Raw genomic sequence first — 25,429 nt, forward strand, 5'->3', positions numbered from 1 at the left:
TAGAATATCAGAGTTTCCTATCTTCAAAGCTACTACTTTTAGACCCCTCTAGGTAGACCGAAAACTTTCATGTGCGAAGTCCTCCGCCTAGATCCCCGAGGCATCACAAATGTCCCTGAACACGCTCCCCTCCGGCTGCCGGCCCGGAGCAGCTTACGTATATTGCGGCTCACTGACCCTCCGTGGGAAGTCATGCGTGCTAACCCCCTAGCAGTTGGCGTCCAAAACGAACTTCTAGTCTCTCTCGATTGCCACAAAGCAAGAGCCTCACCAAAGTCCCTGTAGCCTCAATACTACTAGTGAGATGGCACCCTGATACGGTACTTGATACCTGAGTAATGACCCGTTCTCAAAAAAGGGTTAGGGTTTGCCAAGCTCTCTACTAGTATTATAGCGCCTTTCTCCAGAACGGAGTAAACATCGCGAGAGTCTATGACTCACCTTTCAAGAGGAGAGCTTTGAAAAAGGTCCCATCGAAGCCCCTTGAGTCTCCTCCCCTCCGACCCGTATTCCTACCATCCTCAACCAACATAAACACACCAGCTTTCTCCTTCCTTCCGTGATGGCCACCCGCAAACTCATCTCCTCCGGCTCGGCCTTCGAAGCCCAGATCGGCTACTCCCGCGCCGTCGTCTCGGGGGACATCGTCTTTGTATCCGGCTGCACGGGGTAAATCCTAAGTCCTAAATCATTTCCCTCTCCCTCTCCACTGTTCCTTCATAGTTCATACAGTCCAATGCCCCTTGACTTCGAGTTTCCCTACGTCAGAGAGACAGAACAGATGAGATGATGAGTGCTGACGGGCTGATGTGGGGAAAATATCACAAACAAACAGATATGACTACAAGACGGGCGCCATCTCAGACGACGTGGCCCAGCAGGCGGAGCAGTGCATGCACAACATTGCGGCAGCGCTGGCCGAGGCCGGCGCAACAGTGGCTGACGTTGTGCGGGTGCGGTATATCCTGCCGGATAAGCGGGATTTTGAAAAGACCTGGTATGTACGTTGCTTCGTTTTCCATGTTTTATGGCAACAGCGCTGTATCAAGGGCGATGGCAGAGTGAGAGGGAGGAGGGGGGTTGCAGATTGGGGGGGAATTGTTGTGGGTTGTGCTGAGTGGACGCTGACATGTGGCCGTTGTCTGCTGTCGTTGTTTGAATAACAGGCCGGTCCTTCAGAAATGGCTCGGCGATGTCCGGCCGGCGGCGACTATGATCCAGGCCGGGCTGATGTTGGATGAAATGAAGATCGAGATTGAGGTGACGGCGAAGAAGGAGGGCGCTTCGGGGGAGCAGAAGACGCTGCTGTGATATCCCGAGGCAGGATCAGCTCCAGGGGCTTCGGCAACGGACAAGCTCATCCTCGGATGAAGCACAGAAACGAGGATTAGGTTCCAGGTATATAGAGTTACTCCCTATAGAGACCGTGACTTCTTATAAACCTTCCAAGGACCGCCATTGACTTGACCTTGAAGTGCTCACCAGCGCTGTATTACAGACCATCGCTATCCAACAATGCCGCAGGGGGCACCAGCAAGTTTTAGTAGGCAAAATGGACAGAAACCGGGTATGAGCGAGCGATCCAGCCTATAGTACCCAACCTATATGTATACCGACTACCCACCCACCAAACGCCAAGCTCATTATCCCAGATACCTTCCCATGACCCAAAACGTCACCCTCATCTCATTCAGCTCACCTGTTCCTTCTACCACTCCCACGCCCCCCCTGTTGCCCACCGTCCTCCTCACCGCCACTAATATCCTCCGAAAACACGCTCCTCCTCAAGGGACTCGCCTGCTGCCCAAACGTGGACCCGATTCCCGACACGGACCGCGCACTCAGATAGTCCGGCGCGTCGCCCGTCGCCGTGGGAGGTGACACGACCGCGGGACTCTCGACGATGGCACCGCCAGTCCTGATACTGATAGGCTCCACCATTGCTCCTCCCGGCCCTCCTGATGGCCCCGCCGTGGTGACGCTGCTGACGGTTGTGTCGCTAATCTGCCGCAAGTGGGCGCGGTCGCGCTCCGAGAGGTTGGACACGCCCGATAGCACCTTGGACGGGGATGCGCCGGCGCCGCCTGGTGAGGCGGATGCCATTGCTGCGGTGCCGGTGGGCGATGTCCCGGTCGGCGAGGTGCCTACGCTGGTAGTGGTGGTCGTGGGCGCGCGGCCGAGGGCGTCTGAGTCCGGGCGGTGCACGATGGGGGAGTCGTCGTGGGGAATGGGCGGAGGGGTAGGGTCGGAGAAGGCGCTGTGGTTCGTTTGCTGCACGCTCGGGTCCGAGACCGTGTTGTTGCTGCTGTGGGCGGCGACTGCGGCTGCGGCTGCTGTAGATAGGGGATTGTCGTGAAGCTCGGCCGGGAAGGAACTGCCTAAGCGCAGAGGGTTAGTCGCGGATGAAATGGAGATGATTAAGCAACGTACCGGGCAGCTCGACTGGGGCGTGAACCTCCGTGTTCATCATCTCGGCGATCGACCGCTGCGGCACTGCCGTGGTATCTACGTCCGTCGAACTCGGCGGCGTGTAGTCATACGAGGTGATAGTCGGCGCCTTGACTTCGCTGGGCTGGCCTCGCAGCCAGGACTTGATGCGGTGCCCGTTGGTGTCTTCGGTCTCGGCCTCGCTCAAAGTGCTGCGACGCAAGTACCTGCGGCGGCGCCAGAGCAGGAGCAACACGGCTACCACGGTGAGAAACACCACACCCAGGACAACCCCGAGAACGGGAGCAAGGTAGGATGGGACACCGCCGCCCTCGTCCTCGTTTGATGGCGGAGGAACGTTGGGATTAGTGGTATTGGTTGGTCCGACAGACGCATACGGATAGTAGGTGGTGATCTTGCTCATCGGATACGGCGTGGCAAAGACGCTCGCCAGTTCGTTCGAATCCCATCCAGAGGGCGAGGGCGTCGTCCCGGTGGCGCTTCCGGTACCAGACCCACCGATCGCGTTGTAAACGGCGCTGGGAACCGTGTAATTTGAGTAAACGGCGGGGTCGTAGCGGTCGATCCATGCACCGGCCGACAGATTGAAGACCCGGATAGTCTCCTTCAGACACACAGCAGGATCGATGTCTGAATAGCCGCCGATGACCAGCATCTGGTCCGGGTAGGGCGTGACGCATTTGTGTCCCGCGCGTCCTCGCGCGTCACTGGACGCCAGCTTCACCCAGGTAAACGACGGCAGTGATAAGACCCACACGTCGTCGCTGTAGGCCTGCTGTTGGTGTAGGCCATCATAGCCACCGTAGTAGTAGATGTTGAAGCTCGAGCTGTCCTGGGCACGGGCGACAACTGCGCACCCACGCGTGAGCTGTTTAGGCCCGCCTGTCGTTTGCTGGCGGTACCAGTTGCCGCTGGCGACCTCGTAGATGTCGATGGTCGACATGAACTCCGGGCTTTGCGATTCCTGTTGGGGTTAGGGTGAGGCAAGACAAGTGGAAAGGGAAGGGGCTAGAAAGACCTACGCTAGCTGTTGCGTTCTGGGAGTGACCATCGGGCTGAACAAAATCGGGGTATACAACGCCTCCGAGGGCGACCACGATCCCCCGCGACCCGATAGGGACCCAGACAAATTCCGGATTCGCGCGACCCGAGATATGCGGCGGTAGCGGCTTGTTAGTGAAGGTTTCCCGTTGCTGCTCGGCCATGTCTAAGATGATGAGCGTCTCCGATACTTCGACCGGGGCGGTCGTGTCGTTTGCACTGTTTGGGTCATAGATAGGGCCTCCTCTGCGAGACCGCAACCCGGAAAAGTACCATGCCAGGTTCTCCGAAGGCGCGCTGGCGGCCCCGCCATACGCAACGTAGCGAGTGACGTTGACTCCGAGCGGCTTGCTAAGGAACTGCGGGCGGAAGACCTGTCTGGGTGCATCGCTCTGCTGATATGCATAGTAACCCAGAACTGAGTCTCCCGGAGGATCCGAGAAGGCGCTGGTCGGTACCGTCACGCCGCCATACAGGAAGAACTCCTCGTTGTTGCCCAGAAGGGCGCCGTCTTGGTAGTTCGGTGCGAGGTTGGCGCCGGCGCCTTTCTCCAGCGTGCCGAGGATGGCCGAGATATTCTGGGTGGTGTTGAACGGGGTGCTGAGGTTCAGCGTGTAGATTAACCCCAGCGGATTATCTACAAAGGAGTCAACATCCCATCCCATCGCTGTGACACCGGGCGGAAACTCACCATCGGAGACAGCGTTCCCAGTCGAGCCATCCGTGAAGCCCGGCTGCCACAACAGGTATCCTCCGTCCAGATAGACTGTGTCCCGGAGGACAGCAGCTGGGCAAGGTCAGAAAGAGCGAGGACGAATGCAGCATCGACACTACTCACCTCGAAGCTGTCGCCATTGACATATCCTTGTGTTGACCTGATCTGGTAGCCAAACCGCTTGGCCGAGCGCGAGTGAGGCCAAAGCCGTCATCACGGCGATAAGGCCCGGTCCGGACATGGTGACTTCGGCCGTTTAGCCAGGGAGAAGGGAAAAGGGCAGGGGAGCGGGAGAGGAGTAGGAACAGCAGCGGGACAGCATGTGCCTGCAGGAGAGTATCCTTGGGAACGCCCCAAGATGCTAGTCACGCAAAGACGGCTGCCATCCACAGACACATGGGCCGTGCCGGGCTAACAAACACATGCCATGAAGCATGGAAAACATGCAGACAAGCAGTTCGAGGCCAGACAAAAGCCTCGACGGACCCATGCTCCGGCCCCCGTGGGAGCTGTCCCGCCCTGGGAAGAGAAAGAAAGGGTCGCAACAGAATGGGGATCAAGAACCCCGCAGGATGTCAGACTCAGACCAATGGTGCGCCCTTGTTTGTCCTTTGGCTGTCAGCCACCATCGCTGACCGGCCCCGACCTCATTGGCGGTTGGCCCGCATGCTGCTTGGCTGCACTCAATGGTCCCAAGTCGATTCTGCTGTGTAGTTACACAGTATACTTCGTACGCACAGGCGCTCGCTGTTAGAGTGGCAAACTCTTCCAACACGCCTTGATCGGCCGCGTTTCGAAGCTATGGACCGCAACCAACAAGAGAATTCGTGCGTGACCTACACGTTGCTAGCATGGGGAGGTGAGGTGAGGTGGATTCAGGCGCTTGCTAGAGCTGTTTGCTGCCGCCGGCTTCTTGTTGACGACCATTCCGCCGCGCCCGGAGTGCCCGACACACGCGTCGGTCCGGTCATACCGGGCCACCACCTTCTCAATCGGGCTTTGAAGCTCTTTTCGATTTCCGCGAGCACCAGGTGGGGGGATTGAATAGGGACCACCTCCCGAGAAACATTACTAGTGTCGATTCAACAAACTTCTGCCGGCTCAAAGCAATGACAACTACGTAGGTATAGTAGCAGTTGACGGGGATATATCCCGGTTAATTAATTGACCACCGGGCCGGCAGACGATCGCAGACGATCGGCTCATCTCAGCCTTGTAGACGGTGGGGCTCGTGATCGCCACTGCGAAGTGAGTTGTCGTTGCTCAGATGTCTATCCACAGACGGGAGAAGAGGTTGTCGCCTCATCGACGTTCTTTCTGCTTCACAAGACAGACACCCTGTTATGGTGTGCTTGCCGTCTATCCGATTTCAGCGTGCCGATGCATCGTACACGTCGTACTTTTGTGCTCATCATGGATGCAACGGCGGGTGCCCTACCGCGGAACCAGATCACACCCGCCATTCCATCGAGATGGTTGGATGCGGCGAGATACGAGTGGTAACCGTGGTAACGCCAGTTAATTCCCCAGCCTGGCTGGCAGACGATGGACAGAACAGCCAAGTGGTTGTGTTGATGAGATAGTATTGCTGTCCTGATATTCCTGGATCCTTCTGCCATGCTTGCCACTCTGAACTGGCTGCTCCGTGATTAGATGAATGAGGGGAGATGACAATCCCCATAGTGCGAGCTGTGTATGGAATCCATCCCGTATTCATACTTATTGGTATTTGGAAGGGTTGTTCTTGCAGTCGCTGCTCGTCCAGGTTGTCAGACAGAATGAATCTTCGGGATTTTGTGCAGCGGTGCTGACAGTTGAAACCCCGTTGCCTACTTGTGTAAGTTTGTGCGGGGCACCAAGAAGCGGCCCCGCTCAGGACCCGGCCCCGCTGTGGGTTCTATGCGGTTGCCCTGCAGGGCTAGGACGTAACCGGAATGGACCGTGCTGATAATCCAATCATCGAGCGTTACCTTGCTAGCTCCTTCCCGATGTGGATTGCTTCGCGTGGGTCCCTCTCTCCATCAATTTTGAACCAACCTTTGGGCTTGCAAGCCCTCTGTTCTTTCACATGTTGGTTGAGCTTTGGAATGTGTCAAATGGGGGCGCCATTTCTGACAAAGGCCCGAAAAGGTGAAGGAATGAGAAGCGGCCTCGCCCAGAACAGCTCCCGCCACCATTATCCACGCGTCGCTGCTGCGATGACCCCAGTCAGCCAGTCTCTGTCCCCGAAAGCGAGAAGCAGGTGGCAGCAGCAGCCTGCAAGGCACCGGTGCAGGGGTCCACTGTCATGACGGCTAATAATAAACAGTGCATTCCGGAATCACCAGCAGTAACTATGGGAGGTAGGCAGACCTCTCTTAGCGACGTGGCTTCTATATCTCGGGTATCCGTACAGCCCTCTTCTTCTACCGTCCGCGCCTACCGCTGTCGTCCTCTGTGCGGGGCAACCGGCTCGCATCTGCAATGTCTACGGTTCATCTACCGGTATCACGTGCGGCTCAACTCGGCACCCCGAGGAGAGACAGCAGGACGCCCTGTGCGGACCTATGGCTTCCGGAGCGAGAACGAAAGGGCTGATGGATCCTGTCAACCTGGAAGCCATGAACCTCTCAGCCTCTCATCGGGGCTTGATCATCCAGTCATCATCCCTCCCGCAGTCCAGCCTGGCCGTCGCTCCCTGGCCACTCACCAGCCCCGCCAAGAATGCAACATTTAGGTCACCGAATCTTCTCAAAGGCCAGCAATATTTCGCTCGTTGCTGCGCCGAGTTCCCGTCTGCTTACGCCCAACCCCTCCATTGCCACGCGGCAACTCTACTGAGGACATCGTACACGGACTGCCCCAGTGCCAGAGCAGCAAATCGTTCCGGCAATGAGGCGCTTCACAGCCATGATACCAACACTCCCGTGAGATGTACCCAAAGCCGTGATGTGGCACCGCAGCTCCTGCCGGAATTTGCGACTGCGGTGAGCAGAGAGAACCGTCAGTTATTGGCTTCCCGGCTGCCGGACGGGCCTGATGTGCCTGGTGGGTCGGGCGAGTGAGCGCACCTGTGTATTACGAGCGGGGGGGTTAAGTGCCCTCATCCACCGTAGCAACGGTGCCTTCTCATGATAGGTAGGGGAGGTGTGGTGGCTCCTCGCCTATTCTGCTCGGACCTTGCAGCTGTATGTTTTTCGGGGATCGAGAGCTCTTCCCTCGGAGCTCTCCCAGCACCTTCTTTGTCCCCCCGCATCCCTCGTCTCTTGAGCCTCTTGATCTAGGTAGGCATGTGGCGAGCTTAAAGCTCTGCTCGAAACTCCCTTCCTCAGACCAAACTTGAAGTTGTCTCAGGCGAAGGAATCGACAAGTGCACTCTTGGGGCATTGTCTGAAGGTATGGAGTCTCTCGACGCTGTGCTGGGGGCCAAAAGTGTTTGCAAGACAGGCCGCGAGATCGCTGCCTGCCAAGCCTCCACGCAGTTGGGTCATTTCCGTCCACAAGTTACGAAGCTACCTTACACCCCCCCCAGCTCCCAGCCTTATATGCAGAGGCGCCGCAAACAACATTAGTTGAGTTGCGCGCAGCCCCCTCCCCTCATTGCTCGCACGTTCGTTTATTCTGTGAGCCAGGCCCGTTTCGCTCGTTCGTCTAGGTCATCGCATACGACCTGGTAGGGCACAATGCTCCTGACGAAGCTGATACAGGGCTTTGGAGCCCTGTCCGTCGCTCATCTTGCCTTTGCTGTGGAGGAACCGCTGTATCGGAGGACGAACGAGACAGGGAATACAGAAGAAGGGAACCAGGTCGACTACAATGGCAACCATTACACACCAGAATGCTCCAAGACGAAGACGGTTACCCACATCGAAACAAAGACGACCACTTGCTTGTAAGTTGTCTCGACAATCGTAGTTAGGAACTTGCTGACCAGGCCATGGCAGTGAGACCGTAACGTATGAGTCCTCACCCCGCCTAGGCGTAAGCATCTAATTGTCCAGCAGCGAGACCCAGCCGGCCTCGACAGTCACGGTCACGGTCACGGACTATGCTACCGCTACCGCTACGGCAACGGTCACCGACCTGGAGACCGTGAGCTGGCTTACCACGCAAACAAACGAGGTCACGGCCACAGCAACCGTTACCGAAGAGTAGGTTTGCCTGCTAATCCCTTTACCCCAAGCCTCGCTGACCAGCGCCCAGGACGACCGAGTTCATCACTACGACGCAGATCTCGACCTACACGACGGTATGTTCTTTAATCTCTGTTGAAGTGCCAGACTAATCCACCTAGTCCTACCCGGTCACCGAGACCACAACGGTCTGCAATGGGTATGGTTGGGCATGCGAGGTTAGCACGACGACCAAATGGCGGACGACAACGACAACAGAGACCATCAGGACGACAATCCCGACCACCATTGTCAAGCCCACCACCATCATTAAGCCTACCACCAAGACCAACAGCGTCACTGTGGTCAAGACCACCACGGCGACCAAGACGCATACTACAACTTACACCACGAGTTTCAGTTATCCGGTCACGGTCACCTCGGGGACGACAGAATGGAGCATCTCCACTCAGACAGTCATCTCGACATATGTAAGTTCCCCGGGCTCTCAAGCTTGCGTGGTTGCTAACTGCGACAGATCACCACTTTTGTCACGACTGTTCCGACGACGGTCCCAACGACCCTCACGGTGCCAACAACTGTGACTAACACCATTGTGACCACTGACGTCGTGCCGACAACATTGACAGACACCACGACCTTGACCAAGACGTCGACATTGGTCACGTCGTATCCAGTTACGGTAATCGACAGCACGACAATCTACACGACGGAGACATCTGTGGTGACAACGACCACCGTCTCCACCTACACCACTGTGAGCACCTACACGACGACCCGGGAGCTCACAGACACCGTCACGGACACGCTCACGGTGCCAATTACCCAGACGGTGCCGACGACTCTGACAAACACTATCGTGACGACTGAACTTGTGCCAACTACATTGACAGACAGCACGACAATAACCCGCGTCTCGACGTTTACCACGTCGTACCCGGTTACCGTAACTGATAGCACGACGATCTACACAACCCAGACGTCCGTGGTGACCGCGACGACCGTCTCTACGTACACCACGGTGAGCACCTACACGACGACCCGGGAGCTCACAGATACCATCACGAACACAGTCACGCAGGTCACCACGCTACCTGCCTCTACTCTCACTGAAGTTATTACCACGGTCCTCCCCCCGACCACCGTCACTACCACCAGGGATGGAGAAGTGATCACGTCGATCATCCCCGGGCCCACGGTTACGACAACGACCACTGCCACCCTGCCCCCGGTCACTGTCACGCTGCCCGGGACAACAGTGATCCGCGATGTGACGACTTGCCCTGCCCCAACGAATACGGCTCCGGCGGTCCGGCAGACGAAACCGGACCAGCTCTGGGGTTGTGACCCAGGACTCGTCTGCAATCCGCCAAAGCCTCCTGGCTGCAACCTGTGGGCCGAGGCGCCGAGTGACGACTATGTGTGCGAGCCACAGTACTGCATCCCAGCCCCGTATTACCCGTGGGTGCAATGGCCGGAGAACGAGACGGGCTACTACCCCCCGACCGAAGGGTATTTCAACCTCAATCCCAATGCATTCGGCCTGAGCTACGACATCTTTGAGATGGACGTGATTGTCACGAAGATTCACGGCCATAAGACGACCATCACGACGGGCAACTGGGCCTCGCAGACCGACCTTACACATTGGTCGGCCGAGCCCACCTCCACGACGACGACGGTAGCAGCGAATAAGTACTACGCGCGTGGGGGTTCTAGTCACCGTCTTTCGAAGCGCGACGCGACCATCATTCCCCCGCTCTGCTATGCCATCTGCAACAATATGAACATTGAAGCCCAGCGGGTGGGCCTGAGGAGCAGTTTGTGCGAACCCGACTCCGTCTTCATGGTTGCTTCTTCGAACCTCAAGAAGTGTATAGCAGCCAACAGTGCCGACGTCATGACAACGTGGCGCACCGTGCGGGATGTGTTTCACGAGGACGTCTTGGAATTCTGCGACATCCAGCCACCCGAACAGCCGACGTCCAGCACAGGGCTTCCGCCGCAGTCACAGGTGACCGAGACGCCGACAATCCAGACGAGCACACAGGCGCCGCCGAATACGAACACTGAACCGGTGCCGATTACCAGCACGCCCACCACCTCGACGACAAAGACCAGTGAGCAACCCGCCCCGTCGACATCTACTGAGACGCCTTCTTCGACCACGTCACCCTCAAGCTCGACACAGCCGACGTCGACTTCCTCGACCTCCCCGACCTCCTCCGAGTCATCGTCGGTCTCGTCCACATCCACGTTGGCAGAATCGTCTTCGAGCCCGTCTTCTACTACGCAGGGAGAAGAGATCTCGTCGTCTCTAACGAGCGAGGTTCCGCCACCGTCTTCTGGACCAACAATCACGACTGGCCCGACGACGACGGCGGTGGGCGGTGGTGTCGGTGGTGGCAACTCGACCACCACCCTCACCACCTCATCCTCGGGCCGCCCGCCAACCACATCCATTGCCACCGCCGCTGCGGGCAGGGTTATGCCGCGGGGCGCGGGCGCCGGTAATTTGTTGGCGTCGTTCTTCGCTGCGCTGTTTTTCATCTAGTGCGGTCGTCCCTTTTCCTTGAGGGGTGGCTGAGAGCAGCGTGTTTGCTCCATTCTTCACTTCTAATGCTTAATTTTGGCTTGGTCGGAGGGAGAAAATAAAAAGAAACATGGTTTAACTAATGGTTGTTGTTATGGACGGGAGGATGAAAGCATGCTTCCCCTTGGTATGTTCCTTGAGCATACAGGGGCGGCAGGAGAAGGGTTTACGAGTATATATTCACGACGCTCCTTCATAATGTCTTATGCTCACTTGGGCGTTCGAATTCCTTTTTTGGACCTATGGTTTTACGAGATACCCGGTATGGTACTTATGATGGATGAGTACAATGTCACTCTTTTTGACTGCTGCTGATGATGTTGATGAGCGGGGATTGATCGGGAGAGAGGTTGAAGGAAGGGTATCTGTCCTTACTGTATACACTGTATAGGACGCAGGGAGAACATGGCGAGGAATTGAAGCAACAAACGTGGCCTGGGCGGGACCTTTGTGTCTCGGAGTGGAGGGTGGTAATGAGCTAATGATGTAGCTAATGGTTTGTTTGCGGCCACACCGAAGAGGTATGTGCATGGGGTACGCGGTGAGAGAATGAATGCTCTTTCGAAATAATGTCCCGTATGTTTGTTTATAATGTTCAGGTTTGCTGCTCTGTATGTTGCTATGGAACGTTATTGCGGCTGCTCCAGGTGTGGCCAAGCCGCGGTCTGGCATGTTTGCTCGGCTCAGTACCTAGCGAGGCGGCACAGCTGCAGAGTGTTCATGATGCATCAATAGTTGCGGTTTGTGCAATTTGCTCATTTCGTTTAGACGCGGAGTCTCGATAGCTCTTCTCGATCTCGCCGCGTCTGCCTCGGCCAGTCTTCCACATTCCCCGGCCACTACCACCTTGTAAGTTGTAACCCATGTATGTCAGCGCCCCTACCCCAACGCCGTCACCCACACACTTTCACATAACACTCTAGTAGAGGGTGCGTAATCGATCTATTCGGTAAATACCCCGCCTGACTCCCTTGACCACGAGCACTGGAGTAGGGTACATGGGTATGGAGCATGGTCCGCACCCAGCCCAGGAAATATAGATGCGATAACCCGCTTCATGACATATCGGGCCTGCTTCCCTATCCATGTACAGAGTGTTGTACAGTACATACAACTACCAACGTCGTTGAAGAGGATTCTCTCATAGCCCGTCTCTATCAACTAGCCTCACCAGGGTTCAGATGCTTTCTGACACGTTCGAACACCATCCTTTCGATATCTACGGCGGTGTGATGCTTCACGGTTTCTTCTGGGTCTTGGGCGTTCCATGTTACAGGTGCCGTTCCAAAACTCAATGCAGAGTGAAAATACCGTACGATATAGACTGAGAAATGCTCACAACAGGTGGTCGGGAGGTAAAGCACCAGATAACCCACCAAACGTTCAGGTAAGTATTCGGATGCCCGCGCCGGGCCATCCGATATCTGTGGGTGCCTCATTAACTATCTCGGCATGTCCTCTACTATTGGACTGATCCAGATGGTCGAGTGTTCCTAGTCATGCCCAGTAAAGAATGGTAGTGATTATGGTACTCTCTTGCTAATATCAGGGTAAGGTTAATACTGGGTTGGTAATGACCGTGAATACCGGTCATCGACCGTGCCGCCAGGAATGGTAGTGAACTTCATACACATTAACTAACGGTATGAGCGTGAAATATTACAGTCACAATCGAGCATGCACAAAACATACCTGCGAGCCGTAACTGGCTCGAACCGTGCAAATTTCCTCGGACGGAAACTTACTGAAAATACCATCCCAAGCTGCGGGAATCACGTCCCTGGTTTGCCATGGCCGCTGAAAGGTGTGGTGTGAGCTTACCGAGGTGTAAGTGACAGAATCCTGGGCTTGTCGGCGACATAAGCGGAGAACCCCTGGCCGGCATGTGCCGGTAGTAAAATTATGGGTCTCCGGCCGGGCTCCACTCCAACCCCGGGACCCGGCACTTCGATGGAGGACCCCGAGAAGGACTCATGACATCGCCGATCTACGACTTCTCCAATTTCGGGCAACTCCACCCCATGCCTCAACCCCTGAGACACATCTCACGCTTCCGGAAGAAGCTCCGGTTTGGAACGCTTCTGGAAGCCGGTTACACAGATCCTTGCAGCGGCGCGGCTGCCTCAGGCCTCAGGGGCTCTTTCTGAACGTCACTTACACAAAGACCAGCGGCATTGATGGTGACCTCGGATGTCGGGCAACTGCCGCAGCCGGTAGTCGGGACACGCTTTGCCCTTTGTTTCATCGCTGCCGAGATCCGTCGCCTATCCCTACACAGTAGACGCTAACTTGTCACGTCTCAACTGTCGTCTTTGTGCTATCACAGATCGGGACGGCATTTTTCGATGCGCAATCCCTCAGGAAGATGGTACAATACGCTATGCTATGCCGTCGGCGACTAGTCAGGCATCCATCGTGCTGGGCCCCCCCCCCATGCCGACGGTTCCGACCCGCCCGCCCGTCCATCTCCATCCGTCGGGTAGCGTAGATGTTTCTTAAAAGAAGTTCGACATAACGGCCACAGAGGCAGGCTCAGTCCAGTTTATTCATTCAACCAAACTGAAACCACCATACAAACACAGCAAACGCCATCACAATGAACAACCTCCTGACCGGCCTCGCCATGGGCGCCGCCCTGACCACAGCAGGCGTCTCCAGCCCGGACGTCATCCTCTCTCAGTTCACCTTCCAGGACTTCACCATGCTGCAGACCTTCCTGGCGGCCGCAGCAAGCAGCACGTTTGTCTTCGCCCCTCCCCCCTTTTCCCGATCTTCTTCCCCCGCCTCGTAAGGTACCTCGCTTACGATGTACAGACTACTAGTAACGACGACCCAATCCCTGGGCCTCACCACACTCCCTCCGCGCCCACCTTCCTCCCTCGGCCTGCTCCCGACCCGGTACGACGGCAACATCCTCGGCGGGGCCTTGCTCGGCGCGGGCATGGCGGTGAGCGGCGCCTGTCCCGGGACAGTCCTCGCGCAGCTCGGGGCCGGCGGAGTGCGGTCGGGAAGGTGGGCGTTGGCCGGCGCCGTGCTCGGCGGGACCGCGTGGAGTTGGATTTCCCGGAGGTGGAGGACGACGACGACGACGACGACGACTGGTGGTGGTGGTGGTGGTGGTGGCGATGGTTGGGGCCAGCAGCAAGTTCATCAGAGGGCCGGGGAGAACGGGAAGGCGAAAAAAGCACCGGCGGCGTATGAAGCGCTGGGGATCGGCCGTGCTGCGATGCTGGTCGCGTTGGAAGCGGGATTCGTGCTGGCGCTCGCTGCCACGGTGAAATTTGCGGATGCGCCTGCTGCCGAGGCAAGGGGCATCCCGCCGTACGTGGCAGGGCTGGCGATTGGAGGCGCGCAGCTTGTGTCGATGGCGCTGAGGGGCTCGTTGCTGGGTGCGTCGGCGGCGTTTGAGGAGCTGGGCGGGTGGCTGTGGGATGCCAGTGCGAGGAAGTACGCGGGCCTGCTCTTCTCGGTGGGCGTCGTCGGAGGCGCGTGGCTTGCCTCGTCGGCTGTGCCCGCGCTGAGGCCCGTTGCCGACATGGCCGTCTCGCCGGCCCGGGCTGTGATGGGCGGCTTCATGATCATTTTCGGCTCCAGGATGGCCGGGGGGTGCACATCCGGTCATGGCATCAGCGGTCTGTCACTGATGTCCACCTCGAGCTTCTTGACCGCGGCCGCCATCTTTGCTGGGGGAGGCTTGACGGGGATGTTGCTGGCCTAGTATACGTCCAATCAAGAGGGGTTGTCGTTGGGGCTTGGGAGGTTTTGGTTCCGCCCCCTGCCTCCAATCTTCTGTGTATATATTCTTGGTGGGATTCGAACTCGACACACCGGCCTGCACATACAGTGAGAGTCGGCTCGTCCTCCCTTAACAATGCTCACATTGACCACACAGGCGCTACCAATACACCACCCGTCCATGGTCCTCATATCTCCAGCAAACACCAACGCTACTGTCCAGACATACTCTGCTTTTCCCAGTGAACAAAGCCTTCAACCGCCCCCCGGACGGACCCCCTGAAAGAATGATCCTACCTACGCCTACCCAACCACCCCTTAGGAAAGCAGTATTTTGCCCCAGAACTCCAGAGACAAGATGGATAACCAATGCTGTCCCTATTAGCAACACCTTAGTTTCTGGCCGGTTACCCCAGCATGGCATGCGAGCGAATCGCCTTCGGACCAAGATCACTACAGTACCACCACCGTCAGCACCACTGTGTTCCTTAAGCTACCCAGCGAAGGCAAAGGAAAGACTTACTTATAGTCCACCCGACTCAAACTCATCAGCTGCTGCGCCTGCAAGCCCTGCGCATCCAGGTTGTGCATACAAAACGCAATGCGCGCCGCGACCTGCGCGCCCAGGAACATGGCCTCCTCGAACCCGTGCTTGGACCATTCGCTCAGATAGCCCGGCAACTGCGCCAGCCGGATGTTGGTTGGCGTCTGGCTGTGGAAGTGGTGGCTCGTGATCCCCGCTGCGCCTGCATCGCCAGCATTGAGGTTGTTGGCAGTGGCAGCGTTGACGTTGCCCGGCACGCCCAGGCTGCTTGCTGTGGTAGCCGCTTGCAGTAGGGGGTTGACGCCGCTGCTGGTGGCGGTCGGGAGCGCCAGCTGGCCGGGGATGCCGGCATACGAAGATGTGGGCGTCTGCGACCCTGTTCCCGAGGGCGTGCCCATGTTAGACGGCAGCTCCGAGGTGAACATGGTGGCCGAGCTGGGCGAGACGAGATGGCGCGCCTGCAGGGTTTGCATGATGTTGTCGCGGAGGCCGCGGACACGTGCGCCGTTGCCAACGAAGACGATGTTCTCCCAGCAGCCGGGCCGCATGTACATGTCTTCGATCTCCTGGATGGCGCGGTAGATGGCCGTCACGATCCGATCGATGGCTTTGCGGTCCGCAAACCGGAAGCGCTCGAGGCCGACCTCGATGTCGCGCCGTACGCGCCGGGCTATCCGCTCTGTTGTTGCTGGCTGCGCCTCGCTGGAGGGCTGTGGTTCGCTGGAGGGCTGTGGTTGCTGCTCTGTCTTGGGCGCATCGTCGCTGGCGGGCGCCGACCCTTCTGTTGGTGCCGAATTGGCCATGCCGACGTCTCTGCCACCATCCTCCTTCGCCGGTGCCGCGACCGGAACGTCCTCCGTCACCAGCTCCTCGTAGTGGAACACGTTCTTGACCCGCTTTGAGTTAGGTAATCTGACCGGCCTCCCTGCGTCGCCGCCTTCCTTGTCCTTTCCTTTCCGCCCGGCCTTGGCAGCCTTCTCCTTCTCCTTCTTGGCAAGGAATTCCCTGGTCTGCCCGCTGGCGACAATGTTCGCGACGTCCAGCACGCCATCTTCCTCTATCTCTCCGGTGTCGCCCACGCCAGCGACATCGTCGTCAACAACAACCGGAGCGAGACTTTTTGCCGGCTCAACAATCTTCGGCCCGTCCGCTATGGACGTCGCCACCGGGGCCGCTGCGCCTGTCTCGGCAGGGAACTCGGCCAGCTCCGGCCTGTCCGGCGCATACGGCAGCACCTCACAAATCGGACTCTTCTTGAGCTGCTCCGCCATCTCATAATCAAACCCTTGCCGCTCCATCAACTTGGCCAGCCTCCGCGTGAATACCTCCCCACCGCTGATCTCTTCTTCCGCCGCGGGCCCAACATCCTTGTACGAGACCACCTTACCGTCGTATATGCAGGTGACATCGACCTTCTCGAACCCGACGTCAACGACGGTCATGTTGGGCCACTTGAGGCCGTATTGCGTGGCAATGCCGCTGTGTATGAGGCACAGGGCCGGCGTCTTGGTCTTCTCGAAGACGTAGCGCGCGATGGCCTCGCAGTCCGGGCGGGTCCACTGCGGGGAGGCCACCAGCATGATGGGCGTGTTGTGGTACGTGGTGGTCAGCTGCGAGTGGACGTGCTCGAGGAAGGCGAGGAAGGCCTCCATGTTGGCGATGCGGCCAGCTGGTCGCGGCAGCATGCCGGGTTAGCATGTATTTCTTGCTCTGCTTTGCGCCATTGGATGGCAAATCAAGGACATTGACACAAAACGCACCCTGTATCGGATACACGGCGCCCTCGGCGGAGTCGGTATCCTCAACATACTCCCACTCGTCGTCACCGTCCGCGCCGCTGGCGCCTTCCTTCTTGCGCTTGTACGTGTAGTATGGACGCCATTCGTCCGAGTCCTGGTCCTTGAACATGCGCGTGGGAAATCGGCGCGCAGGCGGGGTGAGCTCATTGCAGCCCACCTGGGCGAGCGTGGTCTGGCTGCCGGGGCAGATGATGAGGACCTGCTCCTCACGCCATTTGCCCGTCTGGCTCGACATTTCGACGGGCGCGTCGAGCAGTTACCAGTTCTGCAGGAGTACTCGCACGGGTGTAGCACAATATTGTTGTTAGAAATAAATTGGTAGTCGAGCGGTGGAGGGGTAAACGTCGATAAAGTCTGTTGACTGACAGCACCCTAACAGCTCTAGGGGGGGTTGCCGCGGCGGAGTGGACGCGTCTGTAATGACGGCGACGAAAATTCGGGGAAGCTCACTGGGAGGTGATTACGTAAGGCAGCTATCCGCTTACCTGCCCGAAGCCTCGAACCACTCGAACACGACTCAAAGACAGCCTGGAGAAGATGCAGCACCACACACTGTATCATCTGAATGTTCTCTGATTATGCTTGATGGGATACCAACAGCATCTGATCCTCCCGGGTATCACCGTAACACTTCCTTCGCCAATGATGCATGCCTATGTGTAAACTGTAAACGCCCCCGTAATGCCCATATCCCAAAACGCGTTATTCCGTAATAACCGATCATACAAACACGATCTCAACCACCATATCGCAGAACTCGGCCAGCGTCGGCAGCCTACCCTTGCGCAAGATCGTATCGACGGCTCTAGTCGTCTGCTGTGATGACACGCCCGTCTCCAAAAACGCCTTCTCGGCCTGCGACAACTGCCGCCGCTCCGTCTCCATCCATTTGCGCTCCGCCTCCTCCTTGGCCTTGCGCAACACCTCGTCCGTGTTCTCCGACTCCCACAGGTTGCACTTGTTGCACTGCGTGCACTTCCGCGGGTCGCCCTCGGGCCGAAAGTGCTCGCAGAAGTGCCGGTACCCGACGTCCGGCCCGTCGCCCGAGCCGCCAATGTCCTTGCGGCAGACGTAGCACATCTTGTAGCCGCAGAGACACGTCAGCTTATTGCAGCCCGCCGTCTTGACGAACGACGTGTTGCACCGGGGGCACACGCGCTTAACCGCCATGCTCATGGCCTGCTCGACCTGCGTGCGCAGCGCCACGAGCGACGACTCGTTGCACACGTGCACGTCGACCCACGCCTTGTGACAGTTGAGACAGGATGCCCGCTGGCACTCCGGGTTCTGGCATGTGAATCGCAGTCCGCGCCGGCGCCGGCGTCGACGGGCGAGAGCCGCGCGGAATCCCGTCATGAACCGGTCACCAAAGGTCTCCTTGGAGCTGGCAACAATGGCAATGACGGAAGACAGAAGCAGGAGGAGGAAGAGAACAGGAATGCAGCAGACTACACACAGCATAAAGATAAGGCTGATGATGTTGTCTACCTTGAGACGCAGGTCCGTCTCGCCGACAGGCAAGTAAATGTCGTCGACTTCGGCATAGGCGCAGAACGGGCAGCGGATGAGCGGCAGATTGCTCGACACAAGGCTGTGGTCCGCAAGGCGCTGATCCAGTTTATGCAGGATCTCGGCTCCGTTCCTCTCTTCGAGCATCGCCCTATGCATGTCGTCCTGACGGATACAGCCCCCACATTCCTGCGAGTCGACAGCAGGGCAACGAAGAGTGCCGGTCTCCTTGTCTACGCTCCGCTGCCAGCCCTGCCCAAAAACAGCCTCTGTTATGGCGTGCTGCACGCATCTGAAGCAGATCATGTGCCCGTGTGTGTTGCACGCCGTGAACTCCTCAAACGTGGACTCGGTAAAGCAGCAGGCGCACTCAATAAGGCCGTCGGCCTCCTCTGCCTCGGCGCTATTGAGTTTCACGGCTATCTGGTGGTCCTTCGCTTCGCGGTCAGCTCGCGCACGCTCCGTCAGGGGCCGGATGAGCGCATCGAAGAGCTCTCGGTCGAGCTCCGCGTTGCCGGTTGATTTGAGCGTGGGCACTATCGATCCCTGGCCCGTTGACCTCCATATTACCAGCGGGTGGTTCTCTGCCTCGGTGGCCGACACCGGCTTCCGCCGGAGAAACAGCGAAGAAATGGTAAAGCGCCATGACTTGGATGACAAGCCAACCAGGGTCTGGCGAGCGTCGAGGTAGGAATAGTTGGACTCAGCCAGGACCGCGTTGATGGTCGAGCGCGACAAGCCCTTGAATTCGTGCCACGCGAGGCTCTTGACAGCCTGTTTGTACTCTGGACTCCTAAACCTCTCCTTGCTCGGAACCATGGTCTCCCCGGGCTGGCCGTCTTTCGCGGTAGCCCTCCACCGACCCTTAACCCAAGAGACACGGTTCTTCAGCAGCGCGTCGGCGACCACTTCCAGCCTCGATTCGCCGCTAAAGCTGGCAAACATCTCGCGGAACACCTCGATCTGGACATCGGGAAACACGGCTGCAAGCGCATCGAGGCATGCGTTCAGCTCTCGGAGATCTGGCGGTTCCGGATCGAGAGGCTTCAGGTGTGCCTCATCTGCGATGTGCTCGGAGAGTGTAGTTTCATGCGTTGATATGGCGGGCAGGGAAGTCATGCTAGTCGAGGCGATACTCTTTGATTTTGTGCGGTCCCCAGCGGCACCGAGGAGGCCTGAAAGTCCCATGTTGCGGCGCACAGAACAGATGCACGAAACCGCTTAGTGAGTGCAGTAGGTTTCCGCTTTCCGGGCGGACTACGGTCGAGTCCTTGGATGGGTTTGGCGCATCGTGATGGTGTTGGCGTGTTCGTCGTGCAAGCCTTGCCGGTCGTTTTGAAAGTGTCACTTGGAAGTCTGCCGGTTCGGTGCCCGCGGACAGGCTTTCCTAAATCCCAGGTTGACTAGGAATGTGGTCTGTGCGTCGCTTGTTTGACACTTTGACTACGCCGAAGCGGGGCACGACCCACCCCTCCGTTGCTACGCATGGGGATTTGACCTCCATCCGTCTTCCTCAAAGCTCTAGGTAACGTTAATTCGCCGCTTGAGGCCTGACAGTCCATGTTCGGATCCAAGCCAGACTGTATCGCCCCTCCAACTTCTCTGTTTACCCCTCCCTCCATTTCGCGTAAGCCCGTTGGCGATACGAGATGAATCACATCTCGAAATACCAGCATGCGTGTCTGGCTTCCATGCCAATAAATCGCCAACGGGCCCCGGTTGATGTTGGTGTCAGCGGTGAGCGAGGATAGTGGAGCCACGCTGCACCGATCCTTCGAAGAACCAGCTAACCAAGCGCTGCATCCATGGAAGCCTCCTCTCTCGGATGACGGAGCTTCTTTCATGTTTCCAAACCAAGCAGGCCCACATGCTGTCATGCTCCAGGGCTCCGGGCACCCGATGGTCTGGTACGCAGCGTCCGCTGGATGTGTGTGAAGATGCTTCAGTCGGTGTAGGCAGCCAATGGAAAGAGATGAGACATCATCGCTGGTTGGCCGTTTGCAGAGTCCATTTGTGGCATGCGGGACTGGCTACGGCGCATCGGGCTGTCGGGTGCGCTGCCCGGGGTCCGCCATTTGGAGATTTTCTGCTTCGTCTCCGCCATTTCAGTCACTCGGGTATCCTGGCCATGCACAGAAGAGGATAGAGACATCTCTTTTCTCCGGGTGCTCACTTCTATCTGGTGTTGACGGAGCTGTCTTAGATTTTGGGTCACAAGCGCATGTATGGTACGCTGCCAGTGCTGGATCTCTCGTCAGCAATGGTCTGCATCTCAGAGCACCGCTTACTCCGTGCGCCCACACAGAAACCTTCTCGAAGCCGCCGAGCCGTTGGGAAACTCAGATCCACGATCTGACCACTGTGATGCCGTCTTCAGCCCACATTGGTACCGCTTCACGTGCTGTCGGATACGGGCGCGAATTTCCCATCGAGTTTCTCACGCTGAACTGGGCGGTGGAGGTCCATCAAATTGTCACACCTCCTTTCCGTCACACACAGAGCGGGCCCGTTCTCGCTCACCGCCCACCGCCAGTCCGCCATTCTGGGACCCAGTGGTCCGCAGAGGGTTGGGAACCCACTCACCAGACCCTGTCGCGGCTTGCAGAAGTGTTCGACATGGACCCTGCAAGTGGCCGCTCATGCGCCCGTTCCCCTGTTTCTCCGGGAGGCCTTGACCTTGACGCATCCAGCTGTCCTGGTCTGCTGCCCCTTGTCTCTCTTTGAGCTTCACCGACTTGTTGATCCCAGCATTCGGTGTCGGAACCGCTTCTTCAATTCTTGGGTTTTCGACCCGGGTCCAGCCTGCCAGCTTGCTGACCAACATGTGCAAGGGGCAGCGGGGCGATCGGGACGCCCACTCAGGGCTTTGCAATGCTGTTGCAACTTGCCGGCAGAGCTGACGTTGATGCTCGAGGCGCACTGTCTATTGGGCCCGGCATCTGTCAGACGCCTGCGCTTGGCGGTGTATAAGTGCGGTGCGCCTGCTCACCCATCTTCCTTATTAAAACAGTATGTTATATTCTCTACGCTTTTGTCTTCTGACGTTGCTCCTGTCCATCGATCCCATGGGCCCGGCTGGTTACTCTGGCTCCTCTTGATGGTTTTTGTCGTCCCAGCATGGACTTCCTCCCCGTCGAGCTGGTCCGACTCGTCTTCCAGTACTGCGATCCCCCGGCCGTAAAAGCACTGCGATTGGCGTCGGGCAGGTATGCGGACGTAGGCTACGAATACCTCCTTGATTCACACTTCACCGCCGTCGAGTGGCGGGACGACATCAAGCGGCTGCGCTGCATCGCTGGTCACGACCGTCTCCGCGGCAGCATCCGGTCTCTCACGTTCAACTTCTCCAAGGTCGACGAGTACAATGCCCGCCACACGACTTTCTTCCAACACTGGCTCCAGGAGCCGGAAGAGCGCAGTGCGCAGCTCCAGGATGCATGGATCAAGTACTATGAACTGGAGGAAAGCGCCCGCAAGCTCCCGCCGTTTCACGCCCGATCGAGCATGGTCGAAGAGGCCTTCAAGCGGCTGCCTAACCTGAAAGACCTCGAAATTACGCTCACCAAATGCCCCTACCACATCGAGATCCTCAAGGATGTCTTTGAAGTCCGATCGTGCCGCAAGCGAGACCGCAGCCAGGCCTGCAAGAACATGAACGCCATTGTCTCGGCGATCCGCCACGTGCGCCTCGCCTCGCTCTCCATCGACCAGCTACCCCTCGAGATCTTCCGCTTAGCTGACGACCGCCGGCACTGGTTCGACTGCGCGCGCTCATTCGCAAGCCTCTCCCGCCTGAACCTCGTCCTCGACCCGCCCAACAACTTGCTGCCGTCTTCCCGCTTCCGCGCCATTAACGGCCTGGGACACGTCCTACACTACAGCGTCAATTTGACCCATCTCACGTTGGCCTTCCACACCTACCACGCCCCCCTCGAAAAGTTCCACCTCTCCTTCCAAGCGCTCTTCTCTGGCTCCGATTTCACCTACACAAAGCTCACCGACCTGAAGCTCGAGGGCGTCAGCTGCGCAGAAGACGACCTCCGCTCGTTCCTACTCCGGCACAGCGCCACCCTCGAACGCCTCCGCCTCGGCGGACGCGGCCTAGCCAAGCCGTTTGAGTGGAGCACAGGCGGCGTGCACCTTCACGAAGGGTCATTCCGGTCGCTGTTTACGAGTCTACAAGGCAAATTGCCCAAGCTTAAGAGGTTCCATATGGAGGGAGATGCCGAGGCCGGGGATTTTATGGCCAGCTCGAGAGAGGTATATGTCTTCAGGGCCGTGACGGATGATAATTGGGTGCCCGTGAAGACGGCAGAAGGGAAGCGCCGGGGACGGTTCGAAGGATCGGCGTGTGTCAAGACCGTGGATTCCCTGGGGTTAGAGAGGTTCTTGGTGGAGGGGGGCCAGTACCCCAGGCTGGGAAAGGAGTGAACTCAGGAAAATGGACGGGATCAGGGGCAGTGCGGTGCTTGATCGCCGACCCTCATCCGACTGCTTGTCCCCCTGGGACACACTAATGTCACCAATGTAGATATCACGACGCATCACGACACTTTACGCTCACGACATGTTCAGTTCACCAACGCATTAGACTTGGGTTACGGGATTAAACGGATTGGGGAGTCGCATTAGACAGATTGCAAGCAATTGTCGGTCTGACATGAATACCATCTTGCTCCAAGCTGCTTACCTGTTCATTCCGCAAATGTCTGTGGTGCTGCCAGTCCCTTGACTTGTTACAATAACTGGAGGTCATTCCGTGTGGGCCGGATGTCAGCGCCAGTGCTCCGTATCGTGCATGGGATACAAGGCAGTGCTGTACTGATGTTACGTGACTCAGACGGGCGCAACTTACTACTACTAGCAGTAGCCTCAACATCAGGCTGAGCACCAACCTCGGGTAGGTAACTTCAACTTATTAGTGGCACACCTGCAAGAGAAGACACTTACAAGCCAGGATATCTGAACACTGCAGGCAAGACGCAGGCTTTGGCTGGACCGCAGCGAACACAGCATATATTACTGTCAGGTTCTGTTGGCCCCGACGTTAAGGCCTATCCACAAAACGATTGCGAAGCAGGATAAAAGACTGTCACGCCGCAACGCTGCAGACGGGACAGACAGAGGCACAGCCCTACGTACATACCGTCTCTTGTGGCGGGCCTACTCTACCTTGCGCAGCTGAAGCAAAGGTCAATACATACTAGTACTCACATAGACTTCTTGAGCAATCCGGATTGGTCTCAGCGAGGCATTGCGCATATGAGATAGGGCCCGCAACAGTCGAGGAAGATGTGAAACTAGCACGATGTGATAGCTCCTCAGACGTGCGACGATGGAATGAACATACTAATCACCCGCAAGTGCCAACGGGACGGAGTAACAGAGGACAGAAGCTCAGCCTTAGCTCGACCTCGCCTACCCTCACCTCGTACTGCATGGAGGCCAAAGACACGCTTAGGTGAGGTGGGTGAATTGCGGGCCGTTTGACTGCTTCAACGTCAGCTGGATGGCAGTTGCTTGGTAGTACCAGGTGATTGGTGCTATGTTTCCTAATCGAGGCTCAGAAGGTTGAACCTCCCGTCTCCTTCTCTCTACCATGATGGACTACAAGGTAAAGTATGGCTACCTTTTACTTCGCAGCAGTGCCGTCAGAGTGCTAGACAAGCGGCTTGAACTTTGAAGTGGCCCTCACCTACAAGGAAAGGGATGCCTCTAGCCTGCGAGGGCCTGGTTAGGATGGTTGGTTGCGGGCGAACCATGCAGGTCAAAGCGCCGGCCGGAGGCTCAGTGGCACTTCGTTGTTGGGATTCATTGGTCGACGAGACTCTTTGCAGGTCGGAAGAAGCAGGTTTGAATTTGGCAGTGTCGTACGAGAGTACTAGCAGGGGAATCAAACTACACAGTACTAAATGAGGGGTCCCAAGACTGAGTGAGCAAAATCCCGAGTTAGTACTCTGTAGGTAGTTCGTAAGGCTTTGGAGATACTACTGTTATTAGGAGCCCTAGGTCTGGACTCTCTAGTGTCTTTGCGTGTAGGTACGGCAAGTCTCGGAAATTTCATAGTTAGGGCCATTGCCTTACAACCTAAAAAAGCTGATCGACCAAGGGGCAGATCTCCGGAAAATGACAAGCCAAAGAGGGTGTTCCTGACTTTATTAGCTCTGTCCCTCGTGGTTTACGCGTGTAGTTTACGCGGAGATTTTCAGTCTTACCTGTACATGCTATGATGCTTGGGCTGTGACGGTAGTAGTAGGTAGTATCACTGGAATGTTTCCGCCCGAGACACTCAGGCAATATCTCGCCGAGATTATCTGTCTCATCTCAAAACTAAATAACTTCCAGGTGATGCTGCAGTATAGGGTGAAAGGAGGAATGGCCTGCAAAAGCATAGGGTCATCGGATCGGATGTGTTCTGGTGTGAAAACCGCACGAGCAAATGACGACATGATCGGAGTCTCAGGCCCAGTGGCTGGCCTTCGGGGGGCTCGGTACGGAGCCGGGGTGACCCCGTCCACAAAACGGGCTAATGCATGAACCACAGCCGGGACGGCGAGTGGAGCTCGACAATTCGTGTTGCCGCACATCAAAAGGCCGTGATCATCCTGCGGCAAAGAAGACCAGCACACCGGTATCACAAGCACATGCATGGTGAGCGTCCGTGGGAGGATATATGTCTATCAAGGACTGGAGGCACCTCGATCACACTGCATGCGGGACGCCAGTGCTCGGAAATGGCAGCCTCTTTGCAGCATGCCAACCTGGAATGACCCCTTCCTCAGTTACTTAGTAGTTACCTTAGTCAGTGGAGAAAAGAAAACGTTGAACAACGCATTCAAGGATCCCTTAAATAAACACCAGGCTGTGTTCTCTCTCGTAAGCACCAGATTGATGAAAATTAAGATTAGGTTGCTGGCTGTTTTCCAGACGCTC

At 57.3% G+C, this 25,429-nt stretch overlaps 8 protein-coding genes across 8 annotated transcripts; 4 read left to right on the forward strand and 4 right to left on the reverse strand.

Moving 5' to 3' along the window:
• Nucleotides 1-265: 265 nt before the first annotated feature.
• On the forward strand, nt 266-1,409 carry B0T15DRAFT_530618 (Endoribonuclease L-PSP/chorismate mutase-like protein). The gene is made up of 3 exons (XM_062869182.1): nt 266-669; nt 836-997; nt 1,167-1,409. Exons 1-3 carry the CDS (start codon nt 563-565, stop codon nt 1,309-1,311), a joined length of 414 nt encoding a protein of 137 aa, XP_062723363.1. The 5' UTR covers nt 266-562; the 3' UTR covers nt 1,312-1,409.
• Nucleotides 1,410-4,721, reverse strand: B0T15DRAFT_574343 (uncharacterized protein). Its single transcript, XM_062870951.1, has 5 exons — nt 4,328-4,721; nt 4,181-4,276; nt 3,471-4,126; nt 2,431-3,412; nt 1,410-2,378 (listed from the first exon to the last, which is right to left on the reverse strand). The coding sequence occupies exons 1-5, from the start codon at nt 4,443-4,445 to the stop codon at nt 1,696-1,698; spliced, it is 2,535 nt and encodes an 844-aa protein (XP_062723364.1). The 5' UTR covers nt 4,446-4,721; the 3' UTR covers nt 1,410-1,695.
• A 3,064-nt stretch (nt 4,722-7,785) lies between these two features.
• On the forward strand, nt 7,786-11,010 carry B0T15DRAFT_183251 (uncharacterized protein). The gene is made up of 6 exons (XM_062862336.1): nt 7,786-8,075; nt 8,128-8,134; nt 8,188-8,334; nt 8,387-8,432; nt 8,478-8,786; nt 8,834-11,010. The coding sequence occupies exons 1-6, from the start codon at nt 8,000-8,002 to the stop codon at nt 10,868-10,870; spliced, it is 2,622 nt and encodes an 873-aa protein (XP_062723365.1). The 5' UTR covers nt 7,786-7,999; the 3' UTR covers nt 10,871-11,010.
• Nucleotides 11,011-13,348: 2,338 nt separating this feature from the next.
• On the forward strand, nt 13,349-14,633 carry B0T15DRAFT_183351 (uncharacterized protein). The gene is made up of 2 exons (XM_062862338.1): nt 13,349-13,648; nt 13,724-14,633. Exons 1-2 carry the CDS (start codon nt 13,506-13,508, stop codon nt 14,625-14,627), a joined length of 1,047 nt encoding a protein of 348 aa, XP_062723366.1. The 5' UTR covers nt 13,349-13,505; the 3' UTR covers nt 14,628-14,633.
• A 530-nt stretch (nt 14,634-15,163) lies between these two features.
• B0T15DRAFT_484662 (uncharacterized protein) lies at nt 15,164-17,222 on the reverse strand (the record flags this gene model as incomplete). The annotated part of the gene is made up of 2 exons (XM_062866234.1): nt 15,164-16,857; nt 16,949-17,222. The coding sequence occupies 2 exons, from the start codon at nt 17,220-17,222 to the stop codon at nt 15,164-15,166; spliced, it is 1,968 nt and encodes a 655-aa protein (XP_062723367.1).
• A 293-nt stretch (nt 17,223-17,515) lies between these two features.
• On the reverse strand, nt 17,516-19,875 carry B0T15DRAFT_183344 (uncharacterized protein). Its single transcript, XM_062862337.1, has one exon. It carries the CDS (start codon nt 19,682-19,684, stop codon nt 17,708-17,710), a length of 1,977 nt encoding a protein of 658 aa, XP_062723368.1. The 5' UTR covers nt 19,685-19,875; the 3' UTR covers nt 17,516-17,707.
• Nucleotides 19,876-21,416: 1,541 nt separating this feature from the next.
• B0T15DRAFT_183364 (uncharacterized protein) lies at nt 21,417-23,014 on the forward strand. The gene has a single exon (XM_062862339.1). The coding sequence runs from the start codon at nt 21,614-21,616 to the stop codon at nt 22,925-22,927; it is 1,314 nt and encodes a 437-aa protein (XP_062723369.1). The 5' UTR covers nt 21,417-21,613; the 3' UTR covers nt 22,928-23,014.
• On the reverse strand, nt 22,942-23,463 carry B0T15DRAFT_183378 (uncharacterized protein). Its single transcript, XM_062862340.1, has one exon. The coding sequence runs from the start codon at nt 23,373-23,375 to the stop codon at nt 23,103-23,105; it is 273 nt and encodes a 90-aa protein (XP_062723370.1). The 5' UTR covers nt 23,376-23,463; the 3' UTR covers nt 22,942-23,102.
• Between the last annotated feature and the right edge of the window lie 1,966 nt (nt 23,464-25,429).

This window comes from Chaetomium strumarium (assembly GCF_033439665.1).
Source record: "Chaetomium strumarium strain CBS 333.67 chromosome Unknown B0T15scaffold_3, whole genome shotgun sequence".
Taxonomy (NCBI): Eukaryota; Fungi; Ascomycota; class Sordariomycetes; order Sordariales; family Chaetomiaceae; genus Chaetomium; species Chaetomium strumarium.